The 24,430-nt window shown below is 39.3% G+C and overlaps 1 protein-coding gene across 1 annotated transcript; it reads right to left on the minus strand.

The window, feature by feature from the left end:
* Positions 1 to 3,302: 3,302 nt before the first annotated feature.
* On the minus strand, positions 3,303 to 23,788 carry uchl5 (ubiquitin carboxyl-terminal hydrolase L5). Its single transcript, NM_001200255.1, is given in 11 exon segments — positions 3,303 to 3,550; positions 8,602 to 8,700; positions 11,677 to 11,790; positions 11,875 to 11,977; positions 12,060 to 12,123; positions 13,149 to 13,279; positions 15,014 to 15,075; positions 16,449 to 16,574; positions 16,912 to 17,017; positions 20,478 to 20,541; positions 23,566 to 23,788. Coding segments are annotated over 11 exon segments (990 nt in total). The 5' UTR covers positions 23,642 to 23,788; the 3' UTR covers positions 3,303 to 3,505.
* Positions 23,789 to 24,430: the final 642 nt, after the last annotated feature.

The raw sequence follows: 24,430 nt of genomic DNA on the forward strand, positions 1-24,430 counted from the left end.
TACTCTAGCAGTTCTCATTGATATCTGAAGCAATCCTTGCTGCTGTTTTCTATCTGTAAAAGGATAAAATTCTAGTGAGGAGTTCTGTGATGAATATGAAATGTAAGTAGACATCACCAGGTATGTCACCAGTTTGGCTTGTAATCAATCTGTTAACTCTGAGGTTTGATCAACTTGCCGTTTCAAATGTGTCTAACCTACTTTTATTTTAGTCAGCATTATTCATGAATCTCTGTCCATTCACAAATAATCACAAGTAGTAGTTCTTAATGAAAGGAAGTATGACACATGAATGTCCAGAGATTAATGAATTATGCTCATTAAAATAAAAGTTTACAGATAACTTTACAGATAACAGTTACAGACTTTTTTTTTTTTTTTACAGACTGCAAAATACGAGTAAGAAAGCAAGAAGTAAAAGTGTAAACTTGAATCATAATGAATGGATTGGCCCACGTGGTTAGCAAAGGATACAGATGGAATCTCCTAGAGATCTTTGTTGTGGATATGTGGAAATGACATAAAATAAACATGAGGGAGACCTAGTATGAGTAATATGTAATTTTACTGAAAATTCACAGGACTGGTGGGTGCGTAATCTTGAGGAGAGCGGTAGAGGGAAGAAAATGGGGTGTGTCCTGGGGACATGGGATAGTCAGCAAAGGTGAATCAAGGAGACCATTAAGAGTACGGCGGACTGACAGGTGAGAAGAGGGAAGAATGGTCAGAGCCCAGATCAGAGAAGGTGACACCATCATCATCCTCAGACTGAAAGCTGGAGGGAGGTTCTGTCTGTGTAGAGGCGTCAATACACACATTCACGGGGTGGATTCTGTATCTGGGGGGGGGACCCCACATTTCCATTTCCAGAGGGGGTGCTTCGAAGAACATTAAGTAGCACCATGATGTTAGCAGTGAGATGCACGAGCTGATAGTGAGTGTTCAGATCCAAATCCAGCCCCTCCAGTAAAGGAGAGAAGGAAAAATGACGACGGGCACCTGGACACTCAGAAGCAGTGTTAGGTGGATATTGACGAATTGGATTCACACTTTAAGATCTTTTAAGAGTAACACACTATGGTTTTCACAGAGAAGTATAAGAGCTGAGGAGTGCAAACACACACACTCTCTCTGTCTCTCTCGCACACACACACACACACACACACACACACACACATAACATTATAACTTTATAAGAATAATAAAAAGGAGTATTAAGATATTATAAGGGTAATATAAAGACTAGTAGGATATCTAGGATAGTAGAAGGGTAATATAATGATATTATGAAGTAGGAAGTACAGTAAACCATTTGCAAGCAGTATAACTATATATAAAATAGAGATATAGAGCAAATATGAAAGTAAATTATAAACCAGAAATACAGAAAAATGTAAAAGAAACTTACTCATAATTTAGATGGTGAAGATTCTTGTTTCGCAAGGAAGGCCTTAATTTTAAGAGAAAACCATGAGGAGCCATTTATAAGGGTAGCTGAGTCAAGCTGCCCCCGCGAGATAACAGTGAGACCAAGGTCTCTCTAAATTGTTTTGTCTCTCTCCCACTTTCGAACCTAATGGTATCCAGAAAGTCCTCTTTCAAAACATAATGGTAAATTTGATAAGCCTCATTCAAAACATAATGGTAATGTGGATGAGCTCTTTTTTTTTTTTTTAACCCTATTGGTATTGATATCATAGTCTTTCTGAAGTATTTGCTTCTATGTTGAATTTTAAGTGTCTTTGGGTAATAGGCTAAATTTGGGCCAGCATCTTCTTCAGCAAGATCTTCCATTCTTCTCTAAACTCCCACACCCTACTTATACACATGCATCTCTTTGAAGTGTATATTTACATACAATGATCCGATCATCAAATGGGACACATCCTTTTACATTTTACAACAGGACGAGTTTGTGGACTGACCTAATCCCTCATGTTTCTAGTGTAGCCTGTAAGCACAAGACCCCCCTGAACTGAAGGTATGATAATAACTATCAGTTGAACAGAGAGTGACTTTATTTATTTATTTATTTTTAGCAATCTCATGATAAACTCAGATTCCTGTTCTTGTCTGACAGGAGTGGAACCTGATGATGTCCTCTGCTGTTGTGGCCCAACCACTTCAAGGTTTGAGGTGTTGTGCATTTTGAGATGATTTTCTGCTCACCACAGTTGTAAAGAGTGATTATTTGAGTTACTATAGCCTTCCTGTCAGCTCAAACCAGTGTAACCATTCTCCTTTTAGTTTTTCACACCATTCTGTGTAAACGCTAGAGGCTATTGTGTGTGAAAATCTGAGGAGATCAGCAGTTTCTGAAATACACAAATCAGCCCATCTGGTACCAATAACCATGCCACAGTTGTGTCACATATCACAGAGATAAAATTTTCCCCCCATTGTGATGTTTGATGTGAACCGAAGCTCTTGACCTGTATCTGCATACATTCGGAAGCCTCTTTTTAAGCATCAGAATTTCATTGTAAAGCTGAAAGGCAGAAATTGCAACAGCTTTCTGGAAGGTTGTAGAAAAAACATGAACATTATGATGATTATGTACTTATGATAATTACTGTAACACTAATGAACTGATCTGCCAGTCTTGAGTCTTACATTGCGCTATAATAAAAAAAAAAAAAAAAAGTACTTCCTATTATAAGATTACAATAATCAGTCGCGTTAACTAAGAATTCCCATCATTTACCACATTTTAAAAAGCACTGGCGGACAATTCTGAAAGCCATCGGTCATTTTAACAGATGTTCAATCTAGACATGCAGAGTATTCATCTTCTACCATAGACACAGATCATCAAAACTGTTCCTAGCAGCTTGTTAGTTGCAGAAATCCCTCTGCATGCGCTCATTTAAAAACAGAGGCAGAAATGCACGATTCCTTTGGCAAATGACAAATAAGTTTAGACTACGGCAGGTGGCACAGGTTATTTATTTTTTATTTTTTATTTATTTATTTTTTAAAAGTCTAAGCTGTAAACGATTTGTTATTCATATATTTTGGTAATAGCTCTTGTCTTGGGTAAAGACTCAGATCTGGACAGTTCATAAAATTATATTGTAATGTGTAAAGAAAGCAGTTGTGCGAATTGTGGACACAAAACAACACATTTTATAACCGTGTTTAACAGTTGTTAACTGTGCTTAACTAAAAACAGCAGCCTTACCCAGGTTTGTTGAAATAAGAGTAAGGTCATGTGGTGAAATACCAACATGAGACAAATATAAACAAACAAACAAATAAAATCAATCAAACCACACTAGTTGAGACCAGCAATGACAATTATATGAAAATAAGACATGTTTATTTAAACAATTTTGCATGCAAACATGAAGTCTTATGAACATCACAGCAAGCACCACACTTTAGTTCAGTTTGTAGGTGTCATTATTATTATTATTATTATTATTATTATTATTATTACAGATGGCAAAAGTACATTGAAAGATATTGTGGGAAATTACACAAAGTACTGGAAAGTGTGTTGTTACTACTTTGCTTCTTGAATCTTTTTGGCGCTTTGCTTTTCTTTAGCCTGAGGGAAGAAAGAAAAAGAACAAAATGCATTCAGTGTTTCTTTTAAGCCACTTTTGGTGTAAATGTTCTAAAGGAAGTTAGTTGAAAGTCAAATATAAAGACTGTTTATAAAGACTCTCCTTTCTCCTTCTGCCGAGCCACACACGATTTTATGGAGATACTAGAGATCCTGATCCTTTCTGATCTCCGGACCTGCCTGATCCGTTTCGGATGTCCTGCCTCTGGATGGAGCTCTAATCTACTCCAATTCCAGACTGCTGGGACTACGGCTGCTCCTAAGGCCATACAGACTTCATATAAGTCAATAATTAACTTTTTCACATTATCTGTTGTTACCCAGATGAGGATGGGTTCCCTTCTGAGTTGGGTTCCTCTCAAGGTTTCTTCCTCTTAAAACATCTTAGGGAGTTTTTCCTTGCCACCGTCGCCACTCAGTGGCTTGCTCAGTTGGGATAAATTCGCACCTTTAATATCTGTATACCGTGTTGATATTTCTGTAAAGCTGCTTTGAGACAATGTCTATTGTAAAAAGCGCTATACAAATAAAATTGAATTGAATTTACGGAGGACAACATAACTGCAGTTAAAAATTAAAGATAAAATGTCTCTGATGCTCTCTACTGTGTGACTGCATTACACATCTAGAAAACTCCTTACACTATCTAAGTGAACGAACCAAGAGTGAGTTTAATTTGTTTTTTTTTTGGTTTGTTTTCATCAACACACACAAAAATTATAGTAATTAATTCCTCTCTGATTCCGAGGAGCCAGAAGGATGTGCTAAAAACTGAGAGCAGCATATGAAGAGCTGCTTGAAGTGATTAATGAGGCTGGATGAGCCTTTTTCTCCCCAGTGAAAGTAAACCCCTCACACTGCAGAAACTCCCCTTTCTCCCAGAAGTGCATGACAAAATATCAGGCTTCTAGGGGAAAACCATGCATAAGCCGTATCTATAACCCCACGATGTTGGATTATTCGGCAATTGTGGGGAATGAACGGCATGGCTATTTAGCTATGCTGAAGGTGGAGGAGGCACTTGCGAGCCACCTCTCTCCATCGATGGCAGGTAATTAGGGGGGCCGGCTTTGCCATCCAAGCCATCGTGCAAGGCCACTGTGGCATTGGTGGGCTTGCTTGTGGGTCACTGCAGACAATGACAGTCTTGCAGGCCTACCAAGCAGACCTGCTGAGTGAGCTCGACATATGGCGGCATTCAGCCAGTTCCTTCCCTGTTGTCTCGAGTTCACTACTACGAGCCAGCACTAGTGCGAGGGAGACCCAGAAGGCGAGTACGGCAGCCTGCCAACCCCCGCAGACAGCCAGGGGTACCGGGCAGCCACAGTCGCGGCCTGCTACTAGGCCTGATCTGAGAATGGTTTTAAAGGCCAAGCAGGCAATGAAGAGCGGTCCTGAAGGGCTGTGGAGGGAAGTATCAGGGGATATGAGGTTGTTAGGGCAGTTAGGCCACAGTGCTACTGTAGGGCCTCCCCTAGCCAAGGCGGTCCCAAGTTTTCAGTGTTCTCTGGTCAGCGTGCTGTCACAGGGCAATGAAAATCTGATGCTTTCCCTCCAATAGAATGTGGAATAGTTAACGTCACTAAAAGACCATCTGGCAGCCTGGAAACTACTGCCAAATGTGTCTCCATGGGTTCTGTCTACCGTAGAAAAGGGTTACCGGGTCCAGTTTATAGCTCGACCCCCCCGGTTCAGAGATGTGCTCACCACAGTAGTCGGCACAGACCAGAGCCCGACATTAGCGCAGGAAGTAAGATCCCTCTTGGATAAAGGGGCCATAGAACATGTAGCCCGTTCCCTGAAGGAGGGAGGTTTTTACAGCCGTTATTTCCTGGTCCGCAAAAAAAAAAAAAAAAGGAGTATATGGCCAATTTTAGATCTGAGTCCTCTGAACTCTACAGACCTGGAATTCTTACAAGAACATTTCTCAGCGGGGTGGGCTCCTTCTACAATCAGGGTTTACGTGGCCGCCATTTCGGCCAGCCATGCCCCTGTTGATGGAGCCTCTGTGGGGCAACATCCTCTAACTTTGAGGTTTATGTGTGGTGTCAGGCGGCTGAGGCCCATCTGCAGGCCGCGCATACTTTCCTGGGACCTTTCTGTGGTCCTGCAATGTCTGTCAGGGGCCCCATTTGAGCCCTTAGAGTCAGCCTCTGAGAAGCTTCTGACTCTAAAGGTAGCTCTTCTGCTGGCCCTGATGTCTTTCATGCGAGTAGGAGATCGACAAACTCTGTTGCCCCTTCCTGCCTTGACTTTGACCCTGGATTAGCCAAGGCCTTCCTGTATCCTATGCGGGATTATATTCCTAAGGGGCCTACATCGGCTGCCCACCTTGTGGTGTTGCAGGCTCTCTGCCCGCCTCCATTCCCCACACCGGAACAAGAGAGAATGCACCTTCTGTGTCCAGTAAGGACTCTCTGTACTTACGTCCTCCACTCCGGCCAGTGGCGTAAGTTGGAGTAGCTGCTGGTCTGCTTTGGCGGCGACGGTAGAGGTGATGCTGTGTCAAAGCAGCGCATCTCTAATTGGATAGTGGAAGCAATCTCTATTGCTTATGAGGCGCGCGGTCTCGCTACGCCTCTGGGCATAAGGGCTCATTCCACTAGGGCGGTCGTCTCCGCGAAGGCTTTGTCCAAAGGGGTATCCTTACAGGATGTGTGCTGCTGCTGCAGGGTGGTCTATGCCACACACATTCATTCGTTATTACAGCCTGGATATTCATTCCACCCCGGGCTCGAGTGTCTTGCAGTGACCCTCGGGCTTGGGTCTTTTTGGACAGGCCGTACCCTCGGTATGATGGAGTGGGTATTCTCATTCCCATAGTGTTATGCTAAACACAACGTCTAAGTTCCCTTTGAAAGGGAACGTCTGGGTTACACATGTAACCCTGTTCCATGAGAAGGGAACAAGACATTGCGCAGCATTGTCATACCAGGGCAGGCCTGTGAATTGCGTCTTCGCTTCAGATAATAGAGGCTGATGGTGCGGTTAACAGGTGCCATATTTATATCACGCGACGCGCTTAATTGCCAGGTCACCTGATCATGGCAGGCCTTTAAATAGGCATGATTTTACACAAGCTTACTCCCATAGTGTTATGCTAAACACAACGTCTTGTTCCCTTCTCTTCTTACATGCGTAACCCAGACGTTTCCTTTGGGCAGTGCAAATTAATAAAGCCAGGCTGCCCACTATATAACGACATCACCGTTTTAGTCTATAACACCAGTATGTAGGACCTGGCAAACAGGAGCGTGGCAAATTAAAATCGGTCCATGCTAGTATGAGCCAGCTCCAAAATACATTCTCCCTCAAAAAAAAACAAAAACAACAACAACAAAAAAAAACAGATGTGAATCTGAAATGATTTCTGCAGGCAATTTGAACTCCGATATTAACTGATGACACTTGGAAGCCCTGCCCCCTTCCACCATCTTACATGCTCTCGACTGGACTCACAGGGTGCTCTCGTGTTCGGTCATGGCAAACGGAGAATGTTTTTAGTTCATTAATGTGAAATAAAATCTATTAGTGTATGCTAAATTGGCTAACATTAGACATGTATATTTAACATTATGTTTATTAGGTGTGCCACAAATAAAAGTGCCATTTTTGACCCCAAAAGATTAACTAGGCCTAAACAGAAGTTAAAAAAAGATCAATTTACAAATAATGGTAATGTCCATGATAATTAGAAAGTAATTAAAAATTCTGTTTTCTTCTATTCTATGCCGGTTAGAGCTCATTTAAACACTTGGAACAGCGGATCAACTGACATACTGACTGGACAATAAGTATTCTTACGCCACTCCCATATCAACTGACTGCAAAAGTAGGCTAGTATAGTACATTTGCTTTATAATGTTTTCTTGTTTATTACCTTTTGCAGATGATATTCTGTAACGGACATTAAAGGACTGACCATACTGGGCGAAAAAAATGCATGTGCCTGCTTTGGTTTATTTGTAAATAATTTATTAGAGCTCCTAGTTTTTTTATGGTGGTTAGCATACAGAGAAAGAAGCTGTTACTTGCCCGCTTACTGTAAAACCTCGTATATACGCACAGAGATTCTACCGTGGCAGGCTTGACCAGCGTACCAATGCGTCTGAACTGGTGTAGAAGAACAAACAGCAATTTTAAGAGCGGTCTAATTATCATTACCGTTAAAATTATTTTGAAAGTGTTAGATTTTACACATTGTTTTAGACTTATTTATTCGTTTTTCCTTCTGAATAAAAAGTGACTAATGTGAATAATGAACTCAAAACGTTCTCCATTTATTGTGACAGAAAATTGGAGTCCCATGTAATTCAAATGAGGAAATCCAGATGACATGAAAGATTTTGTGAGATGAGAGAAAGGTGGCAGGACTTCTAGAGGTATGACAACGGTACATCATTCCAGATTCAGACTGGCTCATCTGCCATTTTTGACAAAAAGCTACTACTATTTTTGCATATTTTTGACTGATAAATTGCACTAGCTTATTTCAGTGTTCCTACACAATGCTTAAAACTTGTATTGTTATATGTTGCTAAGAGACTAAAATCTATGGGTGATAGAGCTTTTTCTTTTGCGGCACATAAGCTATGGAATGCCCTTCCTTTCACAGTCAGAAATGCTCCCACATTAAGCAGAAAATGTTAAAATCCCATCTTTTTAAAATAGCATAAACTGATTAGTTTGATCTAGTCCCCCCCCCCCCCCCCCACCCCATTGGATGTTGAGTTATTGTTTTTTTTTCCAATTTTTTTTTATTGTACTTATTGTATTGTATTATGAAAATAAAACAATAAATAAAAAAACAGTGTTAAATGCTTATTTAACCCATATAACTTAAGAAATAAATTTTATTTTTAATATAAAAATGTGTATTTTATTAATAAGCAAATAATAGGCAAATATATTATTATTTATAACATTTTTCTGTGAAACACTACTATATTGCTGGCAGCTAGTTTGATCATTATATCACATTTTTGTCATATCGCCCAGCTCTAATAATCAGTACTAACGGTTTTCAAACTGACCTTTTCAACCAATGGCATCAGTTGTTGATATTCAGCAAGAGTCTTCAGTAATTCCATGATGAAGGGTAGGTAGTTGTGCTTTCTTCTAATGTTTTCAATCTATAACGATAACAATAATGAAAATAATAATTATAACAGCAAGCATGTTTATTCACATTAATGGGATCATCCTTCCATCTTGTGGTGGAATATGGTATTGCACATTGCAAGTATTAAATTAAAATAAATCTGAACCATTTCTGTAATAGAACAAAGGATGTCAAAAATGCATGCTTGTGGAGATTTATAGAGTTATGTTTCCATTTTGTGGTGTAATATAACATTGCACATTTTAACTATTACAAATTAACAGCGAGACAACACAAATCCTATTCAAACTTTTAAATTTTGTGACTCTGGGCTGCAAGTTGGTGCAAATACATTAAAATTGTATGTTAGCATCACCTGTTGAACAGGTGTTTAATTCTTCAGCAGCTCCCCAACAACACTAACCATTCTAGCCATTCACTTATCGTTAAATATCACTGCCAGTTGCCAGTTCCTGCCCAGATACATCAACAAAGAGACCATAGAGCATAGTTTAAAGTTGACGGTAGCTCAGTGCTACCAATCAGTGTCACAATCAGTGTCACAACCTTTTCATATATCTTCAAAACCTTGTACTGAGCATGCATCCAAGCAGTCTTAAATTACAGCTGTTGGACGGAGGCATGCGGCAGCCAAACTGTTTAAAATGTCAAATGAGATTGGGACTCCCATGAGTATTTCGACACCAATTTTGTGAAGGTCGGCCCAAAATCCTAGGACTAGTTCGCAAAAATTGGCACTGCATATTATGGAAATGATCTGAAGTGGGAGTGGACTGTAAAGTCACCGAATCTGGATATAAAAGAATTTTCATTGCACAAACTACAAGAGATTTGCTTGTTTTAACGTGCAAATGAAAAACATAATTCTGCTGCTGTAGTCCATCTGCCTCAAGCTTAGATGTGTTATCCGTGCCGAGATAATTTTCTGCTCACCATGGTTGTAAAAAGTGGTTATTTGGGTTACTGTAGCCTTCCTGACAGCTTTATCCACTCTGACCTCTCGTCAACAAGTCATTTCTTCCCACAGATCAGCCGATTACGGCTGGATGGTTGTTTTCCCACACCATTCTGTATAAACTCTAGATTGTTGTGTGTGAGCTCAGCAGTTTCTGAGATACTCAAACCAGCCTGACTGGCACCAACAACCATGCCCGTGTCAAAGCAACAGAGATCATGTTATTTCTCCATTCTGATGTTTGATGTGAACATTGACTCTGAAAATATTGGAACAGCAAGGCCAATTCTATTTTTTCGTTACACATTGAAGACATTTGGGTTTGAGATCAAAAGAAGAATGACAATAGGTCAGAATTTCAGATTTCATTTCCTCATATTAACATCTAGATGTGTTAAACAACTTAAAAGCATGGCACCTTTGGTGGCAGACCACCCAATTTTTAGGTGAGCAAAAGTATAGGAACAGACAGTCGTAAAGTAAATGAAAGTAAATAACACTTAATATCTGGTTGCATATAACTTGCTTGCAATAACTGCCTCAAGCCGGTGAGCCACTGACATCACCAAACTGTTGCATTCTTCGTTTGTGATGCCTTTCCAGGTTTGTACTGCAGCTTCTTTCAGTCATTGTTCATTTTGGGTGGTTTCGCCCTCCAGTCTCCTCTTCAGGAGGTGAAATGCTGCTCAACTGGGTTAAGGACTAATGATTGACTTGGCCAGTCTAAAAGATTCCACCCCCCAAAAAAAGTCCTGTGTTGAGTTGGCATAGTGTTTTTGGGTCACTGTCTTGCTGCATGATGAAGTTCATCCCAATATGATTGGATGCATTTCTCTGTAAACTGGAAGACAAATAGTTTCTGTAGACTTCTGAATTCATTCTGCTGCTGCATCATCATCAATAAAGATTAGTGAGCCTGTTCCAGGAGCAGCCATGCAAGCCCAAGCTATGACACTACCTCTACCATGTTTGACTGATGAGCTATGTTTTGGATCATGAACAAATCTTTTCTATCTCCACACTTTGACCTTTCCATCACTTTGGTAGAGGTTAATCTTGGTTCCAGAACTTTTGAGGCTCAGCTCTGTATTTCTTTGAGAATTCCAATCTGACTTCTGATTCATACTGCTCATGAGTGGTTTGCATTTTGTGGTATGGCCTCTATATGTCTGCACTTGAGGCCTTCTTTGAATGGTGAACTGTGATACCTTCACCCCTGCCCTGTGAAGGTTGTTGATGAGGTCTCAACCTGTTGTTTTTGGGTTTTTCCTTCATAGCTCTCACAATGGTTGTGTCATCAACTGCTGTTGTTTTCCTTGGCCAACCCGTTTGATGTCTAGTTGTTACTACACCAGTGGTTTCTTTCTTTTTCAGGACATTCCAAATTGTTCTATTGGCTATGTCCAATGTTTGTGCAATGCCCCTGACAGATTTTCCCTTTTTCTCAGCTTCAAAATGGCTTGCTTTTCTCCCATAGACAGCTCTCTGATCTTCGTGTTGGTTTATCCTTTTTACCAACAAATGCAGTGTTCGCAGGCAAAACCTACAGCTCAAACCAAGAGTAGACATTCAGAGCTTTTAATTCTTTAAACAATCATTTTAACAGGGTACACCTGGGAAGCAAGACACACCCATCAGTCACATGTTCCAACATTTTTGATCACTTGAAGAAAAAAAAAAAAGAAGAAGCGTGGATTAAAACAAGAAGTGCCATATTCCAAGTTGTTTAACACATCGAGATGCAAATGTGAGGAAATGAATGCAGAAATTCTGATCTATTGTCTCATATTCATTTCATCTTTTGATTTCAAACCCAAATGTCTTCAATGTATAATGAAAGCAATAGAATTGGCCTTGCTGTTCCAATACTTTTAGAGGGGATTGTATCTGTAGGCTAAGGATGCCTGCATTTCAAGATACTTGTAAAGTCTTGTTTTTTTTACCCAGAGGAATATCACATTCATAGCGAGAACGTCCACAGAAATGGACTGTAAATCATATAAAGATATAACTGAGAAAATATTAACATACTTTATATTTCTTTAATTTCTGGTTCTCCTCATCAATCAGGAGCTGGTACTTGGCGATCTCTGACTGGATGGAACTCAGAAGATTAGTACTTTGGTCTGTATCCATTGGCTCTTCCTGTGATCACAATGACATCCTTGTTTGAAAGAAACCACAGCTGAACAAAGTGTTTAAATACATTTCACGCGAGTGAGCTCCTACCTCTGTTAGGTGAGCCTGTAGCTCTGCAATTTTACGCTCATAAATCATCTTGCGATCAGATACGATGGCCATTAAGTTGAAACGGATTTCTCCCTCACTGTATCTGATAAGCAAAAACACAAGCACAATTAAAAAAAATACCCACTTTTAAGGAAAAGAGAATTGTAATTCAGAGCAACACTTACTTTTGTATTCTTTTCTCAATTACTGGCCGAACTGCATTGATCCAGTCTTCTTGGTTGCACGTGCCTGAATGACAGCAAATTATTTAACACACACTCTTGCAAATTCACCATGTACAAATGAAAAAGAAAAAAAAAAATACTGGAAAGCATATTAATGCTTATTCATCAAAGTTTCACAGAAATAAGGAGGTTCTATTGAAGTGCACGCAAGAGAAAAAAGATGCCAAGAGCACTCCTGAATGGCACAACAACAAAGGTGTTCGCTATCAGGATATTTCAAGTTTGAATTTGTGGCCAGAAGAGCAAAATTGCCATGTTCTATGAGTGTGAGAGATGGCGTACCCTTCTCTCCCTTGTCAGTAGAGCGACACTAGCCAATCGTGGCATACATAGTGCTTTCCCCGAAGTGTGTTAAGCTGTCCTGTGACACAGCATGAGCAGCAGTTGAGAAGATGTGGTTGGCTGCCTCTGTTTGTCTTGGAGGAAGCACGTGTTAGCCATCTACGAGAGACACTAGACCCAACAATACAGACGAGCTGAAAACCGCTATCAAAGCAACCTGGGCTTCCAGAACACCTCAGCACTGCCACCGGCTGATTCTCTCCATGCCACGTCATATTGATGCAGTAATTTGTGCAAAGGATTAAAGCCCCGACCGAGTGTCGAGTACATAAACGAACATACTTTTCAGGAGGTCAACATTTCTGTATTATAAATTCTTTATTGTAATATTTTGAGATACTGGATTTTTGATTTCAGTGAGCTGTAAGCCGTAATCATCAAGATTAAAACAAAACAAAAAAGGCTTGAAATATTTCACTTCATGTGTAATGAATCCAGAATATATGAAAGTTCCACTTTTCGAATTAAATTATGGAAAACAATGAACTTTCCCATGATATAAAATTTTTTGAGAGGCTCCAATATAATAGGAAAGCTGTGAGTGAAATCTGCAATATGCTCAATCAGATTTGACAATAGCTAACTTTGATGAATAAGTGCCATGATGTGGTGCAGTAAAGAAAATCAAGGTTCAAAATCAAGGAAGGAAGAAAAAAAAAAAAGGTGGTTACAGATCTGGAACTTTACCGAGGTCAATAGGTCCTTCACGAAGTCCATCTAATTCATAGAGTCTACCATTCACAGGCACATAGCTCACAAAATGAAAAGCATCTTCATCTTTTGCTGATGATTTCGCATCAAACTCAAACATCTGCTGCCTGATAAGAAATTGACAAAGTTCATACATATGCAAAATTCAAAATTTCACACTGATCAATATTTGACAAATAACTGGATTACACACACAAAAAAAGTTTGCTTTGTCAAAAACCAATTGATTGAAATTACCCACAGTGTAGCTGATCATCCAATACATGTTTGGTGTATTGAGTTTTAGAGCTTTAATCTTGCACTTGAGCTACAACACTCATCAGTTTTATTATAGTACAAACTGCATGCCTAAATCAGGGTGTTGAGTTGATGTTAAATCTCAATACAAGCAGCTGTTATAAGCTTTTGAATACTTTAGGCAGCATTAACACAAAGGAGTTGTTAATATAATAATATAATATATATATAATAATAACAACTCATGCATAAGTGTTTTTAGCCTTTGATCATATACAAATAGTGTCCAATATCTCCATATTATTTATTTACTACCAGAAACAAGACACGCCAGACCACCTTCCCTCTGATTTATAATGGCACACACTTCCTAGGTATGCAAACTTCCCTGGGAAAAACGTTTGTATCAGCCGGGAGCCAAGCTGGAACTTTTGTATCCGTCAGTTGACATGTTGGTACCATTGTGTCTGTCAGTGACCAAGCTGGAAGTTTTACATATGTCAGGAAGCAAGTTGGATACTTATAGTACATGGGTAGAGGTGTGTGGATCTCAGGACGCATCATGGCATCATGGACTGGAGAATAACAGGATTGACACCTGTGCAGATGTTTTGAACTCTCCAATAACTGACACATAATCATTCCAGATTCATCAGTTGGAGTTAAAATGCAGAGTTCCTACGGGAAATGTGTAAACATTGGCAGGTCTGGGTTGCTCATTAAGGTGTGTCTCTTGTTACCATTTTTGGTATTTTTATTGATTACTTAGTTTAAGTTATGAGGGTGATCAGGAGTGAGGGGTTTTATTTGGTGAATATGAAATAAGTAACAAAAACAAGATGACTTTGTTGTGGCACGTCCTGTACAAAGCATGTACATTTTTATTTTGTGCAATAAATTATCTGCACAATAAAATTAATGCATCAACCTTGACTTTCTGCTTGCTTCAGCGTAGTTTTTAGGTGTAAAAAAAACAAAACAAAACAAAACAAAAAACAGTAGCTTGGCTGTAGCTTAGCTATTTTAAATCATGAGTAGATTGTAGATTGACAAGTTATAACTGAAAAGTAGCTCCACAGCTACTTATACATGGACTTACATGGCAGATGCTCCACATAATCGAAGCCTAATAATAAATTGTTTTATTTAACCAAGAAAAAACAAAATAGCTGTGGTTAAGTTTAATTGGTTAAGAAATTTATGTATCACTTATGGAAGGAGTCTCCAGTGTCAGTGCTTTGTAAAGTCTTCAGGATAGGAGGAGTTCGCTTTCTGGTTTCTCTGTGAAACTGCATTTTGTGTCTTATTAACATAAAGAGAAAAAAAGGAGATGCTGGTGAGGGAATGAGCTGATAGCGAAACACTTCTCACACACACCAATGGTGCCGAGATGAGCATGTCTCATCAGTCTGCTTTTTTTCTGAAGCATTTTATTTCTAATGTTATTATATGTTTATCTGTTCTCTGAGATAAGTGTGCAATGACTTACCCATGCAGTTTCCATGTTGATAAAATGACTAACAGAGGAATCTACAAACATGGTATTATAATGAACAGCTACATTTGGGTTAAGGTGATAGTTTAAGTGAGTTGAGATGTCTTACCTGGCAAAGCTGTTGTGAACTTGTCGAATTACTTCAGAGTTACTGAGAGCAAGACCTTTCATCTTGTAAAGGAAATGACAAAAATAGAAAAGAGAAAGAACAATGTATTTAGACAAAAACAATATATTTCTTTAAAAAGAATTGTCCAAATTTGATACTATTTGATATGACAGTGGTGTCAAAAACATGTTTGATACAACAAAACTGTGCAGTGCCTGAATATGTGCTTTAGCTTTCAATTAACTTAACTTTGTAAAAAGTACAATAACAAACATTTAATCAGTTATTCATCAATAGTGGTTGAATGGATCACACAGGCTCTTAGCGGTGTATGAGAAACACAAGCTGTACATTAGAATGGACCGGACAAAACCTGAAACCAGAAATAAATTTCAAAAACTGGAAAAAGAAAATGCACCTTTGCTTCTTTATTTCAGTCTTTTCCCATTAACTAACTTTTATCCCCACACCTGCAACCATCAAAACTGCGAACCTGCCAGCCCTGCTGATGTGGTTCTGATTGGTCTGAAGTCTCGCAGCTCTCTGTAGTGGTTTCTGAATCCTGCATTCTCCACTACAGTGTCTGATATCTGCAGTTATGAATTTCCCAATTGATACGTGATGTCTAACTATGAATTAAATTAGCCAGGAAATGATGTCCAAAGCAGCAGACAGAGATACAGAGAGAGAGAATGCATGTCTTTCTGTATGTTATGTTGGCACAGATACAATTATTAGTATTAGCTGCAACTAGTAAGCTAGCTAGGCCCTTAACCCTCAACTGCTCAGCTGTATCACATCTCAATTGTAAGCAGCCATGGATAAAAATGAGGTAAATGTAACTGTATAAAACAAGGCCACTTCTTTTCCCATCCAACCATCCATCCATCTTCTATACCCCATATCCTTCAGGGTTGCCGGGAACCTGAAGCCTACCTCACGGAGCATTGGGCACAAGGTGGAGAGATGGACAGGGTGCCAATCCAGGCCACATCTTTTAAGCAAGAAACGTCATTGAGAGGAGACTAAAGATTATGTGAGACTGGGGGGAAGGGGTCAGGGTTTCCAAGTTTCCATTTAATAACGGCGAGCTCATTCACATGTCCACTGGCCCATCTCCAATTTATTGTGTAGACCAAAAAAAAAAAGAAAAAAAAAAGCTCTTTTGATGTACATTAAGGGATAGATTCACTGCTAAAATACACAAAAATGTGTAAAAGCTGACGGGTCTGAATCATTTTTTATTATTACTCAATAAGGCTACTTGTTTTATTTTGATAAATGTAATTCATACTGAAACCCTAAATACAAATGAATAGCTCAGAATATCAGCAAGGTCTGGATACAGGAAGGATAGAAGGTCATGTCACAGCTATCAGCAGACTTTATTAGTTATTATGTCAAATGAATTGGAACTTTAAAAAATGAAACTTACTGCAGCATCAAAACTTTGCGAGAACTCTCGGAACTCAGTCAGTGTTTCACCAAGGTGCATGTCAGGATGAGAGCAGTTCAATAGCACGCTGACTATTGCTTGGGTCGCACAGGCATTGTTGATGACCTAAAACCTCAAGAATATGAAGATGAATCATTTCCCTGGCATAAACAGAAGCCACACCATACATAAACTGAACCATATGTGTAAGAAATAAAATGAAAAGGCATGCAATTATACAAAAAATAATGAACAACAGTTCGGTGAGGTGCAGCCCAAAAACACAAGGGTGATTGTTTTCAAATAATGGCATATAACTACAGGGAGAAGAAAACATTACATTGTGCACATTAACATAAACCTGTGATTTAAATTGCAGCTACTACTACTGCCAGAACCATGCTGTTATAGAAAATGGATCAGGACTGAACAGCACGGTGATACAACTGCATTCATAATATACCTGCTTAGCAAAAAAGATCTGGTCGAGTCTAGAGTCCTGAACAATGGAGCCAGCTGGCTCCTCACCAGGTTGCCATTTGAAGAGAAATATTAAGCCATGAACTGGTCTGGAATACAAAAAACCAAAATCAAGAGAGAATATTTTGTTGATTAAAATCACACGGTGTTAGATTTGCCAACCCTGAAGAGGAACAACGTCCTGGGAGACAAATCGCTTATCTAAGAAATACCCCACACACACACACACACACACACACACACACACACACACACACACACACACACACACACACACACACACGAGGTTATACAGTAACTCGGTGGGCTTGACCATGCTGTTCAAACGTGGCTGTTCAAACGTGGCTGTGCTGACTGGCAGAGGACAGATAGCAGAGTTTTTAATTATAATTACCATTAAAATTATTTGTAAAAATGTGAGAGTCTGTTGTAATTGCTGACTCTGTTCAGCGGACGCTTTTATCCAAAGCGACTTACAAATGAGGAAATACAAGCAAAGCGATATATCAAGCAGAAAACAATACAAGTAGTGCTACTGTACAAGATCTTTAATTGAGTTCTAGAGAAGCAAAGTGCGCAGAGTAGAGCTGTGAGAGCCAGAGTAATTATTATTATTTTCAAATAATGTGGGGTTGGCGTTTTAGGGGTAAGTTACATGTTCACAGAAGAGGTGGGTCTTTAGCTGTTTTTTGAAGATAGTGACAGATTCTGTGGTCCGGATTGAGGTTGGAAGTTCATTGCACCACTGAGGGACAGTTATTGTGAAGGTTCTGGAAAGGGACCTTGTGCCACATTGAGTAGGCACTACTAAGCGTCAGTCGTTAACCCATTGCAGATTGCGTGATGGAACATAGCCTCAAGGAGAGGTCTTGTAGGTGAGCATCAAGGCCTTGAATTTGATGAGGTCGACTACAGGAAGCCAGTGGAGGGAGATGAAGAGGGGTGCGAATCGGGTTCTTTTGGGCTGGTTGAAGACGAGGTGTGCTGCTGCATTCTGAATCATCTGAAGGTGTTTGATGGAGCTCGCTGGGAGTCCCGAGACTAGTGTGTTGCTGTAGTCCAGTTTTGAGATAACAAGAGCCTGGACTAGTACCTGTATTTAATGTTTTAATGTTAAAGGTGCAAACATTCATCGATGCTCAAGAAGGCAACACATTACATTAAGAGCCGGGAAGGTGTAAACTTGATGATTGGCTTAAAGTGTTATTATTATTTCTTTAAATATTCCCCCCCGACCCCATTTAGCACTGCCCTTCAAAAGCTTTATAAGATATGTACATGTTTCCCAGAAGACAAAATAATAATTTACACCGATTATCCTGTTCAAAAGTTTGTAAAAGTTAATGTATCGTGTTGCCTTCAAGTTGTTATCAGTGTGAAAAGATGTACCTCAACATCATTGTTGGAAAGGAGTCAAGTTGCAAGGGGGGTGCAAATTTATGAGCACACCTACACACATCAGAGCCCCAACATTTATAATATTTTATAATGCAAAATAATGCACACACACACACAGTCAGCTTCATGTGTGACAATTTTCATAATCGTTCCTCTATACATCAGCACAATGGATTTGAAATGAAGCAATCAAGATATGATTGAAGTGTGGACTTTCAGCTTTAATTCAAACAAAATTTTGCTGTTTAAGAATTACAGCCTTTTTTTGTTGATGCAGTTCTGATGCAAGATCAACTTGTAGCAGAATGATGGGAAGAGAAGAGTATGGAGAAGGAAAGGAAAGGCTCATGATCCAAAACACACCACATCATCTGTCAAACCTGTGGAGGGAGTGTTAGGGCATGTACGGCTGCTATTGGAACTGGGTCACTGGTGTTTGTTGATGATGTGAATGCTGATAGAAGTAAGCAGGATGAATTCTGAAGTGTATCGAGCTATACCTTCTGCTCAGCTGCAGTTAAATGCTGCGAAATTGATAGGATGCTGCTTCACAGTACAGATAGATAATGACTCAAACATTACTGTGAAAGTAACACAAGATTGTCTTAAGGCAAATAAATTAAATGTTCTTAAATGTCAAATGACCTCAGACCAACCTAGCATGCTTTTCACTTAGTGAAGACAAAACTGAAGGCAGAAAGACCCACAAACAAGCAGCAAATGAAGGTGACTGCAGTAAAGGCCTACAAAACATGTCAAGGGAGGAAACTCAGCATTTGGTGATGTCCATGAGTTCCAGACTTCAGGCAGTCATCGACTGCAAAGGATTTGCATCCAAGTATTACAAATAACCCTAATATTTATGATTGTTAGTTTGTCCAATTACTTTTGAGCCTGTGAAAATGAAAGGACTCCAAAAATAAAATAGCTGTAATCCCTAAACGGTTAATGAACTATTTGTGTTAAACCCCTTGAATGAAAGCTTACAGTCCACACAGCAATCACATCTTGATTGCTTCATTTCAAATCCATTGCACTCCTTCACAATGTCATACATACTAAATACTAACTACAATTTATTAAAGGTTGTTATATGATGGTAGAGCTACAACAACTAGTCGATAAAACCGATAATAATGGATTCTCAACGAATCTCATTATGGATTAGTTGGTCTGCGCGCGGCACGGGGGAGATTTGCTCATTACATTACTTCCGTTCAGAAAACACGCTTCGGAGAGTAAATACTAAAGTTGTGTCCCAAATGAAGTACTGTACACTTGCACAGTGCACTGTGTATTCTCCCGTCTAGTGTGTGGATTTTAGAAAGGAAATATCATCTCAAATATGTGTTTTTTTTACTAACCAGAAGTATATGCCACGACGTCATACACACGCTAGCATTAGCAAACACCCAGAGTCAGCGATAATGACTTTCTTCAGTTTACTTTCTGTCAGCGGAACCTTTTATTCCCAACATGACCACAGTCCTCATCAGACGGAGGCGAAATCATGACGTGACTGAGGAAGATCGTGTGTAAGCTCCAATTTCTCTAAGGGGAGCATTTTAAACACCGCGGAAATCAAACTGATGCACGAGCACAAACTTATGTTTATATTCAAAATGCTCCACTGTGTGTAAGGGACAGGGGAAACTGGTGCGAGTTGCTTAAAAGCTTTAGTTTCATTTAAGTTTATTGTCATTATATGCTGTATTTGCGTGCGTGCAGTGTAAATTCTGTCGTTTATTATAACGGAAGTGATGTGTTAGTAACGAGGCCGCGTTGCTGATCACGCGCCGTGTAGACGCGCTAATACACAGTGGGAGCGCGAGTAAGATCTGTAATGTCTAATTAAAACATTATGATCAAAAGTAAACACACGTAAAATAATATTGAACACAGTTATGGTACGTCCAAAGGAGGACAGGGCTTCCAGAATGTCAGTTAATGTGAGTCTGAAACTCCTAAACTGTCAAACAGATCAGATGTACATGTTGATTGGCTCATCTGCCATTTTTATTGCAGAAACAAAGGAAGACTGCCCTTTTAGTGTATTTTTGAATGATAACTTGTAGCAGCGGTGTTAACTGCAGAGTTCCTAGTTGGCATGTCTGCTGTTTACACTGGTATTTATTATAGATTACTCCTTACTTGAGATTTTGAAAGTTCTCTGGCTCCATGCTCCATATCTCTTCAACTTGTGCTCCTTTGCATCCTGGCATTACGGAAAAACAAACAAACAATGCTTTAAACATTTATGCTTTACCTAGAATGGTCAACTTTTAGGCTGCAGAATACACTTTCCTCATTGTATTTTTTTTAGTCTGGGGCTTAATTTAGACATTTTAACAAATTCATTTAATATGTTTCTAAATTGACATAACCAGGTAAAAACGGAATAAAACACTGTACATAACATAAAACACAATATATGACGACACATGCAGTATATGATAATTAATTGCATTCCTAATGGGAAATCTTTTTGTAGTAGAACTAAATTGTCCTTAAATTCCTTCCCCCCTTTTGTACAACCACATTCTGTAGCTTCTGCTTGGAGCTTCCTTCACCTGAAAATCTCACAAGCCTTGTGTGGATATTACGATACAGACAACCCTAAACATGGCTGTAGATGTTTTTACTTAGATAGCCTAAACACTGCAACTGCTAAGAACAGTTTACACAGTCTCAAATCATTGAACAGTTGATAACCTCACTTTAATATAACAGACAAAGTTAAAAATCAAAAATTAATCTGATACATACACATGTAGCACTACTCGACTCTACAGTATACAGTTATAGAGGATAATTTTTGTAATAATCACTCTATGTGGTGTTATCCAGGTGAGGGTTGGCTGCATTTTGTGTCAGACTCCTCTCAAGATTTCTTAAAATCTATTTTTCCTAAAAACTCTAAAATTGCCTTAAAACTTAAATTTCTTCGAGAGTGTTGACGGAATAAAAAAAAAGGTTTCTCACGGGGTTAAGACCAGTACAGTCTAACATAACATGTTTCAAGGACAATGGATTTTGGCAGAATGTACATGTTCGTGAGTCTTCTACTAATATTAAAAACTTGTGTCTTATCTTTTTTGAGCGTCAAATTATGAGTCATATTTTTCGCCTTTCCTGCATGTAAAAAGCATGAAGGGAAGCATGTCGAGGAAGTGACGAGAACACTGAGGATGGCGTGGGTTTACATTTTTTATTTTTACATGCCGTTTTTTTTTTAATTTTGTAAAGCAACTTTTTAAAATATATAAACAAAATAAAGACTTAAAATGACTTGCTAGTTTCTTTTCTTAGTTCTAATGTGTGGGAGTTTTCACCGCATTTGCGACAGGACACGTACACACACGGCAGCGCTCAACCGTTTGACGGTAAACGAGAGAGCACGGCTGCATCCGAAACTGCCTCCTCTACCTGCTATATAGTAAGTGAAATATATGTTTCTCAGCTACTATATAGTAGGTAAGTACGCGGTTTCGGAGCAGCCCACAGCTTTGCACATATAGCATGACAAATAATGAACTGCACTTGAAGCTTTCGTAAAATTGAAAATTAAACACCCAAAACTGTATATGGTACCATAACAAAGACCAACTGTATGTCGATATTTGAAATTCCGGAGGGAACGTCTGACGGCGTGGCGTGGGGACGTAATGACGTGTGACGTTAATCCATCTGTGTTCTATAACGTGTAAAACAGGAACATGAAAGGAATATTCTAAACGCGACTCATGTAAACACCTTAATCAGAATATTATCTTATTCAGAATAAGGTCAATAATTAGATTATTGCTGTCCATGTAAACACAGTCAGTGATTCGTTCATTTTTGTCCACGCATGTGCTGCAACATCCCCATAGGTTCTGTACAGGAAACAGAAATGATTAGTTCATCTCTCGAGTCTTCGGGTTCGAGTCGTTCGTTCTTCCGGTGACCGCCGCATAGACAATGCACCATGCGATACCGGAAACGGGATGACCGAATGATTCGAACCCGCAGACTCGAGAGATGAACTAATCATTTCTGTTTCCGGAGAACAGACGTGACAAAAGAAAGAACGACTCAGTTCAGGAGGTGAACAGACTGCATAGCCTGAAGACCCAGCTAAGCTATTGATTAACCATTTCTGTTTCTCACAATTTAGCCTTGGTTGCCTATAGTTTATTAAGTACTAGATGTATTGGGGAATTTAACCTGTAACATTTTAATTATATTCTGCTGAAATGAACGAAATGATCCGGAAAAAAAAGAGAATCGTTCATTTTGCTGAACGAGATTCAAAGATCCGAGTCAGTAGAATGATCCGAACCTCCCATCACTAGAAAATATAACCCAACAGAAACGGGCTCCTCCTGCGGAAATTGAATAAAAGTAAAGTTTGATAAGAACAGCGTCACTGATAGAACATTTTATTAATTCAAAAAAGAAAAGTAAAAAAAACCCAAAACAGTTGTTTATGGAAATTGGTAGGTTTGATATTTTGCAGTTAGATAACTAAAAGACTGGACAATACAACATTGGAAATGGTATTACATATTAAGTAAAGGCTGGAGAGAAAAAAAGTATCGTAATCAGTTAATCTTTTTAACATTATGTCCTTTATATTATGATATAAAAGGTAAGTTCTTATTTGCAGGAGCTTAGTCAGTTATAACCGTCGTGCTGTGACTACTCTGCGCATGCGCGGCGGAGTGAATTAGCACATGCGCGGTACAGCTCGGGCAGCATCATCACTAATCAACGGGGGGGAAATCAGGACACGAATCAACCAGAAGAAAACGGCATGGGGAAAAAATCCTTAACCAAAAAGCACTCGAGGTAACAATAAAAAGCCAATTATAAAACTAACTTTAGTTAGTTGCTGAAAAGCAAGACAAAACGCCACACACAAAGCAGTTTCATTTCACGTGCGTTTGGTTTATGGAATGGAGATTATCCGTCATGCTAGTTAGCTCCGTAATGATAAGAGAAATTAAATTGACTAGCTCGTAAAGATGAGCAGAATCACTCCAGTTGCACGGTCACTCGCTATAAGCTGCTTTCCCGATGTATCATAATACAGTGCTAGCTACTGTAGCTCTACCCAAATCCGTGTATAATACTGTAGTAAACAGTATATTACAGAGAGTTCCAGCCAGGGGTGGATTCTCTCCATTTTAAACCAGTATGCGATCCTCGTTTTCTCCCTTAGCGTGCTAAAGTAGCTCAGGAAACACGCAGTACTTACCGAAGCCTTTTATCAGTTCTGTGAAAACTCCAGGGTCACTTTCCATGAGACACCACTCTCCAGCACTTCCTGCCATTTTGTTATATATATTTTACTTATGTAAAAGATGATTATTATTATACCATGCAATATATAACAGAACTAGCCGGCAGGGTCAATAAAATATTCAAACACTGCCAAGCATTCATTCACGAACGCACCAGGGTCTTCTTCTTATTATTATTTAACGTTTTTGTAGATGGCACACCTACTGAAGGTGCAGTACTGCCACCTGCTGAACTGGAGGGTGAAGTGAGACTTGACGCCTGCTTCTCACACATACTCAGTTTGCAGCACGCACCGTTCCGTTTTAGTACAAAGTATATTTCACTTTTTACGCGTACGCTAGGAACAGCGTACAGTACGCGTGACGCAAATTTCGTCATCAGCAGAGTACGCGCACCGCCCGATTTCTGGTCGCGCATGCGCATTTAATTCTTTAGCAACAGGTTTTTGTTCTTCCACAAGGTGGCAACAGTGACCCAGGGCCGTTGATTCTCAATGTAGTTGAATAATAAACGGAAGAGACGGAAACGAGTGCAGGTTAGAAAGTACCCGCATTTGTATAATTCTAGCCTTAAATAGTATTAGTATATGGGTGCTAATCGTGACGAGAAATTGCCCAAGCATTGTTCTTTGTGTTGTTGTGATTCTTCTTCGTTGTCGTCCGTCACACCAAAAGACTTACTTTACTGCTCTGTACTGACTCTTGCAGGCCAGGAGAGGTAGTGCAAGTTGTCGTAATGCGCATGTACGCGTACATGGCAAATGGAGTATACTTTGAAAGGCTATATGTTTATAACACATGGCTCCTTTTTAAATAACA

This window comes from Ictalurus punctatus, chromosome 10 (assembly GCF_001660625.3).
Source record: "Ictalurus punctatus breed USDA103 chromosome 10, Coco_2.0, whole genome shotgun sequence".
NCBI lineage: Eukaryota > Metazoa > Chordata > Actinopteri > Siluriformes > Ictaluridae > Ictalurus > Ictalurus punctatus.